The sequence below is a fragment of the Dendrobates tinctorius genome, unplaced genomic scaffold (genome assembly GCF_039654945.1).
Source record: "Dendrobates tinctorius isolate UK_male_01 unplaced genomic scaffold, ASM3965494v1 ptg000040l, whole genome shotgun sequence".
Lineage (NCBI taxonomy): Eukaryota > Metazoa > Chordata > Amphibia > Anura > Dendrobatidae > Dendrobates > Dendrobates tinctorius.
Genome location: NW_027361708.1, coordinates 14,765,674 through 14,785,000, shown reverse-complemented (window position 1 = coordinate 14,785,000; position 19,327 = coordinate 14,765,674). Strand labels below are relative to the sequence as shown.

The 19,327-nt window shown below is 40.3% G+C and overlaps 1 protein-coding gene across 1 annotated transcript in view; it reads right to left on the bottom strand.

The window, feature by feature from the left end:
* Positions 1–19,327, bottom strand: part of CDHR1 (cadherin related family member 1) — a 271,365-nt gene that overhangs the window by 96,597 nt on the left and 155,441 nt on the right. The window contains exons 11-13 of the mRNA XM_073574822.1: positions 17,469–17,672; positions 17,004–17,156; positions 14,894–15,058 (exon numbers count right to left, since the gene is read on the bottom strand). Of these exons, the coding sequence (XP_073430923.1) occupies positions 14,894–15,058; positions 17,004–17,156; positions 17,469–17,672 (522 nt within the window). The remainder of the gene's footprint in view (positions 1–14,893; positions 15,059–17,003; positions 17,157–17,468; positions 17,673–19,327) is intronic.

Sequence of the window (19,327 nt, the reverse complement as noted above, 5' to 3'; positions counted from 1 at the left end):
CATACCTATCCGCCATACAGTCATGTCCCACGCAGCAATTCATTTCAAGGGGTTAAATAGGTTACAACCAGGAGCAGTGCTTATGCTATCACCCCAGCTGTAAACCACGGAGGAATGAATGAAAAGCTGCTAGCGTAGCCTCCCCGCCTGACCGGAGATGAATTCATTAGCGTGGGAATGTTTCTGAACATTTTCCCATGCTGTCAGTTCACCGTGGGTCATGTGGCGAGTCTGCACAGCCTCAGTGACTACTGCTGATGTCACTTAGGCTGCGCTGTCTCCCCACCTGACCGATGGTGAACTGACAGTATGGGAAAATGTTCAGAAAGTTTCCCACGCTAATGAGTTAATCTTCGGTCAGGCAGCTTTTCATTCATTCCTCCATGGTTTACAGCCAGGGTGGTAGCATTAGCACCGCTCCTGGTTGTAAACTATTTAACCCCTTGAGATGGATTGCAGCATGGGACATGACTGTATGGTGGATAGGTACTGTAATGATTATACAGATGCCGACAATTGAATTATCATCTGCTATCTAGCTCTGTATGAAATATATATATATGTATATATATATATACTGTATGTGTGTGTGTCTCACTGAGATATATTAGATATATATATACTGTATATATAGACTGTATATATGTTTTCACAAATATTTGAGACCATGCATCCATTATATGTCCATTTTGCAAGCTGACGAGAAAATCTCAGTCAGCAGCATTCAACTGTGTTTCACAAATGGAAAATCAGAGACTCTGTAAAAACAAAACTACGGTCAAGTAGAATAACACAAATTTTGTCCACTACTGCCAGGAAAATTGTTCAGGATGCAAAGAAAAACCCACAAATAACATCAGCTGAAATACTTGACTCTCTGAAAACTAGCCGTAAGGCTATTTCAAGATTCATAATATGGAGGTACTTGAAGAAAAATGGGCTGCATGGTCGAGTCCCCAGAAGAAAGGTATTACTGCGCAAACGCCACAAATTAACTTGTCTACAGTACACAAACAGCACAGAGGAAAAGCCTCATAATTTCTGGAATAAGGTAATTTGTAGTGATGAGACCAAAATTTAACTTTTTGGCCACAACCATAAGCATTACATTTGGAGAGAGGTCAACAAGGCCTATGATGAAAGGAACACCATTCCTACTGTAAAGCACGGAGGTGGATCGCTGATGTCTTGGGGATGTGTGAGCTACAAAGGCACATGGAACTTGGTCAAAGTTGAAGGATAGATTAATGCAGCACATTATCAGCAAATACTGGATACAAATTTGCAATCATCAGCCCAGAAGCTGTGCATGGGACGTTCTTGGATGTTACAACATGACAACGATCCAAAACACAAGGCCAAGTCGACTTTTCATTGGCTACAGCAGAACAAAGTGAAGCTTCTGGAGTGGCCATCTCAGTCTCCTGACTTCAACATCATTGAGCCACTCTGGGGAGATCTCAAGAGCGCAGTTCATGCTTGACAGCCCAGGAATTTACAGGAACTGGAGGCTTTTTGCCAAGAAGAGTGGGCAGCTTTACCATCTGAGAAAATAAAGAAACTCATCCACAACTGCCACAAAAGACTTCAAGCTGTCATTGATGTTATAGGGGGCAATATATGGTATTAAGAAATGGAGTATGTGAACTTTTGATCAGGGTCAGTTGGATGTTCTGAGTTGTCATTGTGACTTAAAAAGAGAAAACACATTAGTATGACAATAACTGGCTTCACCCAACGACTAAGGCCTGTTTCACACTTCCGTTTTTTCAAATCCGTCAAAATCCGTTGGTTTCCGTAAAAAAACGGATCCGCCTTTTTTTGCAGGATCCGTTTTTTTTGTCCCATAGACTTCCATTAGTGGTTACCGCGGATCCGTCAAAAAAACGGATCCGTTTTTTAAAAACGGATCCGTTTGCATCAGTTTCCGTCAAAAAAACGGAAACGGATCCGTTTGGCGGACACAAAAACGGAAGTGTGAAACAGGCCTAACGAGTGGAGAAAAAGTTTTGGTGTCATCATTCATATTGTTTGAAAAAAGGCCAAGAAAGCAAAAATTCTGCCGGGGTATGTAAAGTTTTGCGCACAACTGTAGCACTGTGTACTTACAATGACTTATTTTGCCCATCTACCCAATTAATTCCTCTGTTTTTCATTAGGGCTATGACATCACGTGATTAAAAACTGACTAGCTGAACCCTTCTAAGCTCTATGTAGAAACAGGAGGCCAATTTTCCATGCACGAGTCATCATTAGAACTACAATTCTACCTGACTGCAAAGTACCTTGCAGGGAGGAGGAGCGGAGCAGCAGGGTCAGGAACTGAAGAGGGGGATGAGGCATCCAGGGAAAAGAGACTTCTGGTTAATGCATAAAGCTTAGAAGGAATCAGCTAGCCTGATGATGTCATAGACTTAATAGAAAGAGAAGAAATGGATGGGTAAATGAGCTATTGTTAGTTCAAAATTCCATATAATATAATGATCACAATATATTAAAAAGATAAAAACTTTGATGGAAGTGCTTCTTTAATAAAATACTAATATCTTTCCTCCCTACATATAAAGTCAGTTCACACAATCAGGCTTTTATGCACAAAAATCACAATATATTTGCATATAGAAGCTGCATTTCTTTCTTTTTCAGGTCTACTATAGGAAAAAAAAATTCTCTTTCGAAACACACTGTCATTAAAAATTGTGAACTACACTTCTGGCTATTCCCATGCTTTTTTTTTTCATAAAGCTAGTTTCTTTTTTCGACATTAGCTGGGGCTATTAACATATTGAGGTTTACATTACACTTGTGCCTGATCTGGACAAGTAGAACAGGTGAGTATATTTTACACTCCATTTCCCTTAATGCATTATTTGTTGAGTTTCAACCTATTGTTATTTTTTTGCACTGTAGCATATGAAAGGAGAACCTTCATTCTTTAAAGAGAAGCTGTCAGTATGACTTATGTGACTAAATCAGGGCATGTTGCTATACTGTATGACATAATTTAAAAAGGGGCATACTTAGAACAGTCAGCATTAGTAGGAATGAGGAAAAATAGCTGCGTGCTGCTTCTTCCAGTTATCGGGGTGGTGCTGCTGAGGGGACAAGTCACACCCTACTGACTGCCTAATACACCCACTCTGCTTTGACATCCATCACAGCTTCACTAGCTAGGAAGGACATCACTCAAAGCAGAATTTGTGAGCTAACAGTGAGAAGACATTAAATTGTCCCAGATGCAGTACGGCCTAGATGATGAAAGGAAAATTTTATAAGTAATTTGTTCTCCACTGTGCTAATACTGACAATTTATCCAGTGACATGTTAACCAGTGTATTAGCATGCAATGCTTACAGCATTTCAACAATTTTCCATAAATCAACAGTGCAATCGATTATAAGAGACTTTGTAAAACACCTTATAAGAGACATAAAACTTCCTTATCCTCTTGAGTCACGTCTCTCCCACCCCCTTCCTCCCAAAATCATTATTCACTCTGAAAACCATCTGAAATCAAAGTAAGACAGAATGCTCCCTTACTGAACTGTCAGGTTATAGCTCCCATTTATACCAATGGAGAGAATAAAGAGGAGGAGGAGTGATGAACACTCAGAACAATGAGATATTAGGTACACGCAGGCAGATTAAGCTCTAGCTTCTATCAGATTTATTTTACTTTGAGGCTGGATTCACAGCCACACAGTTCAGAACTGCAGTATAATGTCTTCCATGCTGCTGCTTCCATCTCTTGATGTGTGTGCACTTTGTATAGGAGACATCATAACAGCTGGTCATAGAATCATAGAATGGTAGAGTTGGAAGGGACCTCCTGGCTAATCTTGTCTAACCCCCTGCTCAAAGCAGGATTCACTAAATCATCCCAGACAGATATCTGTCCAACTGTGTTTGAAAACTTCAATTGATAGACAACTCACCACCTCTCGTTGCAGCCTGTTCCACTCATTGATCATCCTCACTGTTAAAAAGTTTTTTCTAATATCTAATCTGTGTCTCCTCCCATTCAGTTTCATCCCATTGCTTCTAGTCTTTCCTTGTGCAAATGAGAATAAGGGTGATCCCTCTACAATGTGACAGCCCTTGAGATATTTGTAGACAACTATTAAGTCTCCTCTCAGTCTTTCTTTTTGATGTCTACCCACTAGGTCAGAGAAAGCTAAAAATCAAAGCTAGAGCAATGCAGGATACTGGATACACTTTCAGTATAGTATAATGATAAATTCTGCTAAATCCCTTTAATTTCAGAGGACTGTTTCAGATTTGTAACAACTGATGTAAAGCAATATGTATTGTGGTAGATCAGTGGTATAAAAGAAGAACACACGTGGGTTAACGTCACCCGGTGTGTACAGAGGCGGACTCTGTTTTCTCACTAAGCTGCACTACAGCGGAACATAAATGCCGGAGCCTGTTGAAGCTCACAGGACTCGGCTAAGGAAGCGCTCAGTATGCGGTCACAGAACTCTGCCCCAAGGACACGGGGTCAGAGGCCCTCTAGACCTTCTGAGCGCGTGGCTTCGCACCTGCGGACGACACTAATTGACGCTGGCTACCATGGAGTGCTGACCAAGTGCACAGTGGCGTACAGACAAAGCCACCACTTGGCGCTGATGCCGGTCTCTGACTCCGCCTCCTACCTACGCCTCAGCCTGGGTGCTGACAGGCAAGGCTACACAACACATGTGTACCAAGGGTAGGGCTTTCATAATGAGTCATTCACCAGAGACCTTCATACGTGCTGATCTATACTAGTGCACGGCCATGCCATCCCTTTCTAGGCGCAGCCTTCTGGGACCTTCCTGATGGCCCAATCTGGGCTGCTTGATGACCTGAGCATGTGACCTCTGACCATCAATGAACGGTCATCTCACGGGCATGCTCAGATGGGGAAAAGCAGGACTTCATCCCAGGAGCATCTGCTTGCAGCTGACTAATGCATAGCATTAGCCTGGGCAAAACACCGGGACTGACATCTCTGCTGAGCAGGAACCTCTGTGGCCGCAGAAGAATGGGAGACCACAGAGGGCATGGCTTGAGATTCCCCCAGTGCAGTGGCCTCCATAATCCTTAAATGGAAGAAGTTTGGGACCACCCGAAGACTTTAGAGCTGGCTATCCAGCCAAACTGAGCAATTGTGGGAGAAGAGCCTTGGTGAGAGCAGTAAAGAAGAAGATCAAGATTTGTATTTTTTTTATTTTGGGGGTGTAATGCAGCGGTGTCCACGCTGAGCAGTGATGAGGCAGTGACCCAAGCAAGATCAAAAACAAAATGTGTTTAAGGTCCAAAAACTCACGCAGTGCACAGCATGCTGTATTCTTCGGATCGCAGCCGGGAAAACAAAGAAAAGTCCGGGACAGGTTACCGTGAGCGACCGCACTGCCATGTACGCAGGTGGTGCCAGACCCTTTGGCTCCGCTTGGCCCTGTGTTGCCTCGCATAGGAAATGCTCTGCAGACCACCTGCTCTGTCTGCTTGCAAGATCAAAACAGACACACCCAATCTCTTCCTGCAGGGTTTTTTTCCTTCACTCCAATCTGTGGTCATAGGCCACTTATAAGATCTGGGCTGAAGGAAACGGACCGGACCCCACTACCTTCCTGCAGTCCATTTAAAAAAATAAAAGCCCATACCTGGTTTACCTGAACAAGCTCCTTGGTCAAAATAACTTGACCAGGTTCAAACTTACTTTTATTTTGCCTTGTGACTCACAGGCACACTGCTGTGACCACAATGCACTCTAGCAGATCTAATACGCTTCTGAGCGCATCCTGGGGGATACATAGCGACCCTCACATATGACTCCTCTGGTCACTGCATTACAGGGGATAACACAGACTCTATATATGCCACTTGGCTCACACACCTGTACAACATGCTGGTGATGGGGGGCCCAAGGTCCAAATTTTGCTCTGATGCCAACAGGATTCTAGTTTTACCTTTGCAAGTATCTACTGATTTTAAAGGGTAATTTAATTATTTATTGGAAAATAGGCACATCTACCTTAATAGTAGCAAGGTATAAGAAGTGACAGACAGGAACACTAAAAGGATTTGTGCCTTATGCCTCAAGGATTAAGAAGCATATCCTCTAATCTGCGATAACAACATTGCCTGGAGCTCAAGATTAAATCATTACTGCTCTATGTAAAGATACACTCATTTTAATATTCCCGAATAAGCCATATTGAAAGCCAGTTATCGCTGAGGAAAACATGCATACAGACCTCCACAAAGATGCTTCTGCTGGTGTGCAATGTGTAGTAATAATAACATAGTTATTAAGGTTGAAGGGAGACTTTAAGTCCATCTAGTTCAACCCATATCCTATCCTAACTTGCCATAACATGTTGATCCAGGCAAAAAAAAACATGTGGCAAACAGTAAGCTTCACATTGGGGAAAAAAATTCCTTCCCGACTTCACATACGGCAATCAGACTAGCTCCCTGGATCAACACAATGTTAAGGAAACTAGTGTATATAACCTGTAATATTATACTTTTCTAGAAAGGCATCCAGACCCTTCTTTAATTTTAGTAGTGAATCACTCATTACAACATCATATGGCAGAGAGTTCCATAGTCTCACTGATCTTACAGTAAAGAATCCGCGTCTGTGATTATGCTTAAACCTTCTTTCCTCCAGACGTAGAGGATGCCCAATTGTCCCCATCACAGGTCTAAGAGCAAAAAGATCATTAGAAAGGTCTTTGTACTGTCCCCGCATATATTTATACATTGTAATAAGATCACCCTGAAGCCTTCGATTTTTCAAACTAAATAACCCCAAGTGTAACAACCTGTCTTGGTATTGCAGACCCCCTAGTTCCCTAATAACCTTGGTTGCTCTTCTCTGCACCCGCTCCAGTTCAGCTATGTCTTTCTTATACACAGGAGACCAGAACTGTACACAGTATTTTAAGTGTGGTCGCACTAGTGACTTGTATAGAGGTAAAATTATGTTCTCCTCATGAGCATCTATGCCTCTTTTAATGCACCCCATTATTTTATTTGCCTTTGCAGCAGCTGCCTGACACTGGCCACAAATGTGAGTTTGTGGTCCACCCACACACCCAGGTCTTTTTCAGTGACAGTTTTGCACAGTGTTTTACAATTAAGCACATAATTATACATCTTGTTCGTTCTACTCAAGTGCATGACCTTACATTTATCCCCATTAAAGCTCATTTGCCATTTATCAGCCCAAGCAGTTTAGTGTCATCTGTAAATATTGAAATTCTACTCTCTATGCCCCCTACAAGGTCATTAATAAATATGTTAAAAAGAAGCGGGCCCAATACTGACCCCTGCGGTACCCCACTGCTAACCGTGACCCAGTCCAAGTGTGCTCCATTAATAACCACCCTTTGTTTCCTATCCCTGAGCCAGCTCTTAACCCACCTACACATATTTTCCCCTATCCCCATTGTTCTCATTTTATGTATCAACCTTTTGTGTGGCACCGTATCAAAAGCTTTTCAAAAATCCATGTACACCAAGTCCACTGCATTCCCTTGGTCCAGCCCGGAACGTACCTCTTCATAAAAGCTTATCAGATTAGTCTGACAGGAACGGTCCCTTGTAAACCCATGTTCTATAAAATCACGTAGAAGGTAGAAAAAGGAAAGTAGGTCATGTGTCTGACCTGAAAATCTGAGCAGGAGCCCTACAGCTGATAAAGTAACATGGCCACATAATTTATATATACTGCTCAAAATAATAAAGGGAACACTAAAATACCACATCCTATGCTAATAGTGTTCCCTTATATATATATATATATATATATATATATATACACACACACACACTACAGCACTTGTGAGTCTCATGAGATTCCCTTATTTACAGATCAGACAGAATACGTGAGAAACGCCAACATTTTGGTCCACCAGGTCTTTGTTCTCTATTGGTATTCTGTCCTTGGGGTAAGTAGGGAAGTGTGAATATGCTCTGAGCAATGCTTGTATATGGCATTTGACAAAATACCACCACGAGCAAAGTTCAGGTGGACGGAAACATTGGTGTTCCAAAAGTATTTTGTCAAAATTGTACCCACTCTGTTACTTATTTTTTTCACGCTATACCCACAGACCTAAATGCATTTTATTAGGATTTTATGTGATATACCAACACTAAGTAGCAAGTATTTGTCAAGTGTAAAGGAAATTATACTTGGTTTTCTAAATATTTAAAAAATGTAAATTTGAAAATTGTGACAGGCCTAAAAGTATGGCTATCCAATAGTCATCTCTTTGCTGGAATGCTTATGAGATGACATATGTACTATAAACATCAAGCATACAGCTGACGATGTTCACCAACAAGACCAAGGGCCACATGGTCAACTTTCATCAACCCAGTTGCAATAGTTGCTTGTCATGGACTGCATTGGCATTTTCCATCTGACTGTCAACCTTAACCAATGGCTGTGCCAACTTGATGTTCCTCTGGACATTCACCTGCTGCTGCTCCTCCTTCTAATAAGGGAACACATAGTGCTGAATGTAGCATGGTAGTTGAGTTTTTGCACAGGATTAGTTTTCTACTGTGGAGCTTTGCCCAACCTAAGAAAATCATTAACAATTTTTGCCCTTTGTGCCCTGCACTGAGGGGCTCAAGATGCTACAAAGGAGCTTCAAGTGCTCAAGAGACTACCAGAAGTGGATGGAAACAAAGCACTGGAGAGTTCTGAAGTGGCCAGCAATGGGTCCAGTTTTAAATCCCATAGAACACCGGTGGAGAAATCTTCAAATTGCTGTTGGGAGAAAGCACCCTTCAAATATGAGAGACCTGGAGCAGTTTGCAGAGGAAGAGTGGTTCAAAATTCCATTTGAGAGGTGTAAGAAGCTAGTTGATGGTTAAAGGAAGAGATTGATTGCAGTTATTTATTCCAAAGGGTGTGCAACCAAATATCAAGTTGAGGATGACAACAATTTTGTCTGGCCTGTTTTTGGAGTTTTGTGTGAAATTTTCCTTCTTTTTCTATTTTTTTTTTTTTTTGCATTGCTCCAGTACACACTAAGGAAATAAACTTGTGTATAACAAAACATTTGTAATTGCAACAATTTTCTGGGGGAAACATTTTATTTTATGGAACAGGGTACCAACATTTTTGGCCATGACTTTGTGTTGGCGTTAGGATTGGAGTAAGAATTGGGGGGTCTCCACTGTTTAGATACATCAGGGGCTCTCCCAACACAACATGGCGTCCGATCTCAATTCCAGACAATTCTGCGTTTGAAAAGTCAAACGGTGCTCTTTCCCTTCTGAGCTCTGCCATGCGCCCAAACAGTGGTGTACCACCACATATGGGGTATCGGCGTATTCAGAAGAAATTGCACAACTCATTTCATGGTTCATTTTCTCTTTTTACATTTGTGAAAATAAAAAAATGGTTATGAAGTAAAATGTTTGAGAAAAAAAGTTAAATGTTCATTTTTTACTTCCACATTGCTTCAGTTCCCGTGAAGCACATAAAGGGTTAACTAACTTCTTGAACATGGTTTTGAGCACCTTGAGGGGTGCAGTTTTTAGAATGGTGTCACTTTTGGGTATTTTCTGTCATGTACACCTCTCAAAGTGACTTCAAATGTGATGTTGTCTCTAAAAAAAAATGTTTTTTTTAAATTTTACTGTAAAAATGAGAAATCACTGGTCAACTTTTAACCCTTATAACTTCCTAATAAAAAAAATTGTTTCCAAAATTGTGCTGATGTAAAGTAGACATGTGGGAAATGTTATTTAACTATCTTGTGTGACCTATATCTATATTTAAGGGCATAACAATTAAAATTGTGAAAATTGTGAAATTTCTAAAAATTTTTGTCATATTTCTATTTTTTTCACAAATAAATGCAAGGTATATTGAAGAAATTTTACCACAAACATGAAATACAATATGTCATGAAATAACAGTCTCAGAATCAGTGGGATCCGTTAAAGCATTCCAGAGTTATAACCTCATAAAGTGACAGTGGTCAGAATTGTAAATATTGGCCGGTTCATTAACCCCTTTAATACATTAGACATACAGTACTATTCCGTCCATGTGACCTGGGACCTAAGTCCCAAGGACGGAATAGTACGTCTAGCACGATCAGCGGCGCTCTTCGGGGGGAGCGCCGCTGATCATGGCCAGGTGTCAGCTGATTATCACAGCTGACACCCAGCACTATGAGTCGGGGCGGTCACGGACCACCCCGACACATTAACCCCAGGCACACTGCGATCAAACATGATCGCAGTGTAACGGTGGCATAGGAGAGAAGCGCGCAAGAAGGGGGCTCCCTCCATGCTTCCCTGAGACCCCTGGAGCAGCGCAATGTGCTGCACTGCTCCGGGGCCTCCTTCCCTGCAGGTCCCCGGATCCAATATGGTGGCGGGGACCTTCGGGGGCCTGCAGGGAGCCAGCTTCCTCACTGCCTGCAGAGCGCAGGCATGAGGAATCCTGTGTAGCACCAGTGTCAGATCGCTGATCTGTCACAGCGATCTGTGATGTGACAGATCAGCGATCTGTCACATGACAGTGATGTCCCCCTGGGACAATATAATAAAGTAAAAAAAAAAGTGTAAAAATAATTTATAAAAAAAATCGCTAAATAAATTATAGAAAAAAAAAATATTCCCTAATAAATTCATTTTTTGAAAATAAAAAAAACAATAAAAGTACACATATTTGGTATCGCCGCATCCGTAACGACCCGCCCTATAAAACTGTCCCACTAGTTAACCCCTTTATTGAGCCCCTTAAAAAATAAAAATAAAAAACGAAGCAAAAAATAATGCTTTATCATCATGCCGCCGAACAAAAAGTGCAATAACATGCGATCAAAAAGACGGATATAAATAAACATGGTTCCGCTGAAAACATCATCTTGTCCCACAAAAACCAGCTGCCACACAGCGTCATCAGCGAAAAAATAAAAAGTTATAGCTCGCAGAATAAAGCGATGCAAAAATAATTATTTTTTATATAAAATTGTTTTCATTGCATAAAAGCGCCAAAACATAAAAAAAACATCATTGAGGTATCCCTGTAACCGTACTCACCCACAGAATAAAACCACTTTCTCAATTTTACCGCACATGGAACGGTGTAAACGCACCCCCCAAAAGAAATTCATGGAACGCTGGTTTTAGTTCATTCTGCGTAACGAAAATTGGAATAAAAAGCAATCAAAAAATGTCACATGCCCGAAAATGGTACCAATAAAAACGTCAACTCGTCCTGCAAAAAATAAGACCTCCCATGTCTCGGTGGGTCAAAATATGGAAAAACTATAGCTCTCAAAATGTGGTGATGCATAAACTATTTTTACAATAAAAAGCGTCTTTTAGTGTGCGACAGCTGCCAAACATAAAAACCGGCTATAAATAGTAAATCAAACCCCCCATTATCACCCCCTTAGTTAGGGAAAAATAATAAAATAAAAAAAGTATTTATTTCCATTTTCCCATTAGGGCTGGGGTTAGGGCTAGGGTTAGGGGTGTGTTGGGGTTAGGGTTGGAGTTAGAATTGGGGGGTTTCCACTGTTTTGGCACATCGGGGCTTTCCAAATGCGACATGGCGTCCGATCTCAATTCCAGCCAAAAAAGTCAAATGGCGCTGCTTCCCTTCTGAGCTCTGCCATGCACCCAAATAGTGGTTTACCCCCACATATGGGGTATCAGCGTACTCAGGACAAATTGCACAATAACTTTTGGGGTCCTGTTATAAATAAATAAATTGGGGGTGAAAAGATCTTTTTTGCGGAAAAAATATGATTTTTTTACTTGTACGGCTGTACGTTATAAAATTCTGTGAAGCCCTTGGGGGTTCAAAGTGCTCACCACATATCTAGATAAGTTCCTTGGAAGGTCTAGTTTCCAAAATGGGGTCATTTGTTGGGGGTTTCCACTGTTTAGGCACATCAGGAGCTCTCCAAACTTGACATGGCATCCGATCTGAATTCCAGCCAATTTTGCAGTGAAAAAGTCAAACGGCGCTCCTTCCCTTCCGAGCTCTGCCATGCTCCCAAACAGTGGTTCCCCCCACATATCAGGTATCGGCGTACTCAGGACAAATTGCAAAATAACTTTTGCAGTCCAATTTCTCCTGTTAGCCTTGCTAAAATAAAAAAATTGAACCTGAATTAATTTTTTTTGTGAAAAAAAGTTAAATGTTCATTTTTTTAAACATTCAAAAAATTCCTGTGAAGCACCTGAAGGGTTAATTAACTTCTTGAATCTGGTTTTGAGCACCTTGAGGGGTGCAGTTTTTAGAATGATGTCACTTTTGGGTATTTTCTATCATATAGACCCCTCAAAATTACTTCAAATGTGATGTGGTCCCTAAAAATAAAATGGTGTTGTAAAAATGAGAAATCGCTGGTCAACTTTTAACCCTTATAACTTCCTAACAAAAAAAGTTAGTTCCCAAATTGTGCTGATGTAAAGAAAACATGTGGGAAATGTTACTTATTAAATTTTTTGAGTGCCATATCTCTGTGATTTAAGAGCATAAAAATTAAAAGTTGGAAAATTGCGAAATTTTCAAAATTTTCGCCAAATTTCTGTTTTTTTCACAAATAAACACAAGTTATATGAATGAAATTTTACCACTAACATGAAGTACAATATGTCACGAGAAAACAGTGTCAGAATCACCAGGATCCATGGAAGCGTTCCAGAGTTAATACCTCATAAAGGGACAGTGGTCAGAATTGTTAAAATTCGCCGGGATATTAACATGCAAACCACCCTTGGGAGTAAAGGGGTTAAGTAGCAAATTGGCTCTGTCATTAAGGGGTTAAAGTAGCACTCCTCCCATCAAAGTTTTAGTCCTCTTAATATATTGCAGTCATCATATTACAATTGCTCATTTTACCCTTCTACCCAGTTAATTCTCCTTGTTTTTCATTAAGTCTATTACATCACATGATTAAAAACAGACTACTAGAAATCTTCTAGACTTGATGTAGAAGCATGAGGTCAATTTTCTGTACACTAGTCATGAACCACTGAAAAAGTCCCTGGCAGGGGAAGGAGGAAGCAGCTGCATCATGACTTGAAGAGGGAAATGAGTCATGTAGGGGCAAGATACTTCTTATTTCTACATAGAGCTGAGGAAAGAGAATAATTAACTGGGTAGAAAGGCAAAATGAGTAATTGAAAATCCACAGTGCTGTGTAATATGATGATTGCAATATATTAAGAGGATACAAAGTTTGATGGCAGTGCTTCTTTAAGGAGACAATGTTCTCTCTAAACTTTGTTGATTGTGAAGGACAGTTAGGGTCTTGGGTACTGTTTATTCTAAACCAGGCAATGCAAAACAGTAGCAAATAATATTGCTCCATAGGACCAAATCATTAGATAGATGAGCATATATCATATCCCTGGGGATTTTATCCCTGGTGGACTAGAGAAGTAAAAGGTTTTATCTCATATACCATGTGGTTAGCAGGTTACTTCTACAGGCTTTAGTGCTATCTCAGCTGTAACAGGAATCTAAACACTGATAAGTCACCTTCTTGTTCTTTTTTATGCGCTGATCATAAGGATCGGTGCAGAGAGGTTACGGAGACAACTTTGCAGCTGTATTTCAAAAACCACATAGTTCTCCCTGTGATTCATTAGAACTGTGCCTGATCTCTGTGTGAGGAGAGTTCAGGAAATCCGTACAGGAACAGACTTTCCATGAGCAGGGGGAGTTTGTAGGTTGCATGACTATGCTTCTGAACAGCTTGAGGTGGACAGTGTAAAGTGACACAGTGTAATGGTGTGACAGAGACTGTCATATACCTGCCCCAAAAGCTAACAATTGGAGTGTGAATATTGACTTGGGTTTTAGTGCGTTTTATTGTATGATGTGAAATGTGTAAAATGTAATGTAAAATGCATAGAAGGTTATAGGTACTGATGCTGCCGTGTGGGTACTGTATTGGTAATGCCTAATAAAACCTGGTACACTCATTTCAGGAGTAGGGGAAGTGTTGAAAATAAACTAGTACTTAGGTAGTGATAAGAAAACTAGGATAGATAAGGAAGTGGTGGGACTTATTAGTGTACAGTGATAGGAATAGTGTAGAATACAGTTACATGTTTGGGACCAGCTCAGCATGGGAAGGGGTTATGTCAAGTAAAAAGGGAATAACTTCCTGGTTTAGTTAGCTACAGGGAATTAGAGAACATGTGAGGTTCGTGACAACTCGAAGTTTAAGGTGCAGGTGGCTGGAGGCACATGGAGTATATATCAATCTGGCAGCATGAGATCATACCAAATATCCTACGGATCTTCCTGTAACATGCAGGGCCTACGGCCTGAACTAAGCACTGTGGAGTGTGCCTTAATCACTTCCATACAATGAAAGCCGGACGTGGAACCTCGAGAGGGAGATGGATCTAGAAAGTATTGCAGTTCTGGATAAGAAATTACTGGGACTGACAACAGAATCAAGCATAGGGATAGTCCAAGTGGAAGACAAGCAAAGGCTTAAATGTACTGTGTTGATGGACATTGAGCTGGAGGGTGCTGTGCCCAATATTGCATGTTAAAGACTGTTGTAATTGAGCTGTCTAGTTCAAGTTGTTAAAGAAAACTGAATGTCTCCTGATGCGTGTACCTGATCCAGGAGCTAAGGACATAGATGTAGTGAAGGCCTCTGGCCTACAAGTGAGTGCAAAGCAAATGTCACAGCACAACACATATAGACTGAGACACTGTTTTTTTGTGGGGTGCCAGGGAGTGGAGAAGCAGCAGCTTGCCCATGGCTACTGACCTGGGACCTTACAACTGCACAAACAACCATTGCAGCTATTGAAATCAAGTAGACAGAAAGCAGTTTGGATTTATCCAGCAGGACTGCATTGCAACAGAATTAATAAGAGCACTTACTGTTGCAGCCACAACATTTGAGCCACCAGGGGAGTTTTCTGGTATTCTGGCAACATAATACTCTGAGGAAAACCTTGGGACATTGTCATTGATATCAAGAAGGTTGATAGTTATATCAGCCGTTGAACTGAATTTTTCTGGTGTGTTGACCTCAATGGCAAGAAGCTAAAAGAGAAAGGAATATTTAAAGTAAGCTTAGCTGAAAGAATAAGAAGAAATACTGTATATAGTGTAAAAGATCAATACGCATGAACAATGCAGTAAGTAGTTCACAGGTGTCTAAAAATGTCTAAATACAAGAACCGTAATAGAAACAGTTAAGACAAAATATTCTATTAAGGCTAGTTTCACATTAGCGTTTTTTTAGTGCTGCGCTTTGTGCGCAATAGAAACGCATGCAAAAAACACATCATGCGTTTTGCATGCGTTTGTGTTTTTAGACGCATGCGTTTTAACCAGTTTCTAGCCATGTTAACTCTTAAAATGTATGCGATATCAAACGCAGGCATGCGCATGTCCATGCACATGCCTGCATTCCCATGGACTGTAATGTGTTATTTTTGCGCATTCCGTGCACTAGCGTGTGCATGCGGGTTTTTTCACGCCGTTGGACGGATCCAAAAATGCAACAGGTTGCATCGGACGCGCCTAGGCGCACACTACAAAAACCGCATGCTCATGAAAACGCATACGAACATGTGCAAACGCTAGACCATGTGCCCGCCATGTTAAACATGGGAGCGCATGGCGCATGCGCATGGACGCGCACGATGCGCTGCGCTAAAAAACGCTAATGTGAAACCAACCTAAGCAAATCATTTGTATGATTAAGGGCCATATAAGGAGGACTTACAAATACAGAGATCTGTGATAATTCTGACCAAAAGTAGTATGACAAAGAGAAAGTAAGTGGTTTTATGACATGCATTGTCATAATATGTCACATATTATATCATACCAAAAAAAAACAATAATTAAAGGCACTAAACAGCAGATAAGCTCCATTATGTCTATAAAAGCGTGGATGTATCTGTGGCTGCTAAAATAAACTACAAAGCATTTGGAAAAACAATAAAACCTGTGTGCCATTTACATGTCAGGATCACTGTATGTTTGAGATAGCAAATAGCCCTATGAGACTTGCACTGAACACTGTAAGATGTTCTGCTAACAACTACAAGCGTGTATCCTAAGACGGCGTAAGACCTAATTCTGTCACCGACTGCCAATCCCTCTGGCTGCAGTGGTAAGTTATTTTCTTGTATAAATTCAACATCTATCAACTAGACATAAGGAGAAAACAACATAATTGAAAATATTACTGGAAAACCAATGTTAAAAAAGAGAAACTGCTTATTGTTTATAGAGAAATGTGAGTGCTTGCCTTCATCATTGGCCAACCTAAACTAGTGCACCATCCAAATTTGTGGTCTCACATCTAGCAGTCTTGTGCCCCTCAAGTCTGCTTCCCAGACTCTTCGTCATCCTCTCCATTACTCCTTTCCCTGCTCCTGCCAATGCTTTCACTGTCTACTCTTTGTCCAGAGAATATAGTTGAAAATAGAACAATACTTACAGTACAAGGCTGTTCACAACCTATCTGACCGAGCTCCGTACATGCAATCAGCAGTACTGAGAAGACATCTTGTTTTGCTTTCTTCTTGCCTGCACCCCACACAATTTCTGCCATGCATTCCTCACATTCTGTAATTTGCTTCCTTGACAAGTCAGATATTTGCCCATCTTTGAAGCTTTTAAATGAATCCATCTCTTCAGAAAAGTGTAAAAAGCTACATGAAACTACTGCACTGAATTTTTGCCTTCACCTAGTGCCTAGTTCTACCATCCCTTGTAGACTGGAACCATTTGTGGTCAGGATGCTCTATCCTTATGTACCACTTTGCTACTCATTTAGGCAGGTTTATTGCACTTATGTTATACACTGGCTATGTACTGATATATATTGTATTATGTATGGTAAACTCTGTTATCACCATTTTCATATGTACGGCTTCCTGGAATAAAGAGAACTTTTAAAGAAATAATAACATTATTACTAGAACTCTTTGCATGATTACAAAAATATTGAAAAAATATTGCTTAAGCATACCTTAAAGGTTAACAAATGAAATTTTTCATAGTCTATTCCTGCTGAGTTTTCCACAATTATTGTCACTTGAGCTTCATTTAATACAGTTTGCGGCACCACTCGAAACATTCCGCCAGGTCCAACCAAACGCAAGTTGAACTTGGCATTTGCACCCTGTAATTTGTAAAAATAACAATATATAAAATTACATACATGTATCATCGTGTCCTTCCTAAACTTATCTCTTGGCTCAGATGTATGGCATGATATTACGGTACCAGTTAAAAAAATTAAAAATTAAAAAATACTGTCTCTAGTTATGTCTTGGTACCTAATGGTTGTGAAGTGATTTCAGCCTTTCAAGGCTTTCGTTAGCATGTTTGGAATACTGTACTGAATTTGTGTTGTGTGAAAATATTGTTCTTTACCAAATTCACCAAAAGTCCAGAGTGCACACATGCATAAAAAATATAAAAAAATATAAACCTGATCTGAATCATTGACAGTGATTTTAAGGCCCCTCAGTATCTCTCCCTCTGGGGGATGTTCATACATAGTAAGTTCAAATCGGTTCTGGGGTCCATTTTCCCCATAAAACGTTGGAGGGTGATTATTTAGGTCAACAACTCTTATAGTAACAACTGTATAGGCTTGACCCACCACCTCACCAACAGAATTGAGTTCAGACACCTAAGAAAATAAAAAAAAGTTGATCAGTATTTATACAACATTTAATTGACTTTAGATTAGAGATAGGCAAATTGATGGGTTGCAATGCAAATACAATGGCAAGCTTTGGGAGCACAAAGTTTGTGAATGAGTGGAGTAGACTATGGTGACCTGGCATTCAAAGCACAGTCATTGCCAAGGGTAAATGTGGATGCCAATTTATAAATGCAAAATTATGCAACAGGTCAAACAAAGCAAATCAACTGTTTGCCATCAGTATTGCAAGTGGCAAGTTTTACTTTTAATTTAGAAGAGTGAGCTCAAAATTTGGTGAGATTATATTCTTTTGTGAGGCACCATCAGTGAGGGATTAGACATTTCTTTATACCATCTAGATTATAAATATATATGTGTGCTCAGATCTGTCATGATTTGAAGTTAACACATTAATTCACCCAATGTTCCTTTTTGTTGATTCATTGGTCCATATAATACAATGAATGATAGAAATACAAATTAGGAGGACATTTTACTTATCTACTGCTTGGAGCTTGAACTTCATACAAAACTACATATAGAATTTTGTTAATTATCAACCATGTTACAAGATGCCTCTTGTTCATAATGTAACCCTGATAAAGGAGGACATAGCTACTTCTAAATGTTTGATTTGAGTCTCTTACTACTACAAATACATTAAACTCTCCTCAGCAACACTGAGAAGGCTGTGACAGAATTTCTCAGTTGCAGCATCTTCTAAAGTGTTTCTCCCCCTAATGTTCCATAATACACATGAATCCACATGCTTACACACATACGTGAAAAAACAGTACCGGTGTCATCAGTGTTTTCCATCAGTGTGTCAACCGTGTGTCATCAGTGTTTTTCCAGTATGGAAAAAGAAAGCAATTACATAGCTTTCCTATACTCTGCAATGTTAAAAGCAGACAGAAGACGGATGGCACAAAGATGCCGTCCGTAAGCTGTGCGAGTTTTTCATGCACTCATAGACTTGTATTGATCCTTGTCACCCATGCTGACAGAAAAAAAAGGATATGTCTCCATACGTTTTGCATGGACACATGGTCCATGTTTTGCATAGCACTATAGCTTGTAATAACCAAGTGTGGTGTCCACGAAAAAAAACAGAAACCACACGTCCTGGAAAAATGGACGTTTGAAGGAGGCCTTGTATTGCTTTTTATTTTCAGTAACTACATTTAGCATGAAGTCAGACTGTAGCATGGAAAGTCTAAATGTATGTTTACACATTGTATTTGTGTGCTGATTTTCCACAGTGTTACACATTACAACTATGTGATTAAAACATCAATGAGGGGGCGTAGCTTCGGGCGCCTCAGATGGCAGTCATGTGAGCGCTCAGCTCCTGTGACTTCACCCATTGAAGCGACTCATAACCTGGCAAAAAGGCATTTTTCTCTTAGTTTTATTGGTAATTTTATTCCCCTTAGTAATGGGATCATTTTGATACCAAAAACATGAAATTCGATTCAGCCATACTTGAGATATGCCCCTCTGAGGGGAATGGGGATGCTGCCTGAGGTGATTTTCTCACTTATGACAAACTGCGCACTGTGGAAGTGTGTACCTTGCAGTGAATGCGTACTTCTGGGCTGATTAAAATATCCCCGGTTATCGCCAGTGCCCTGCCTATA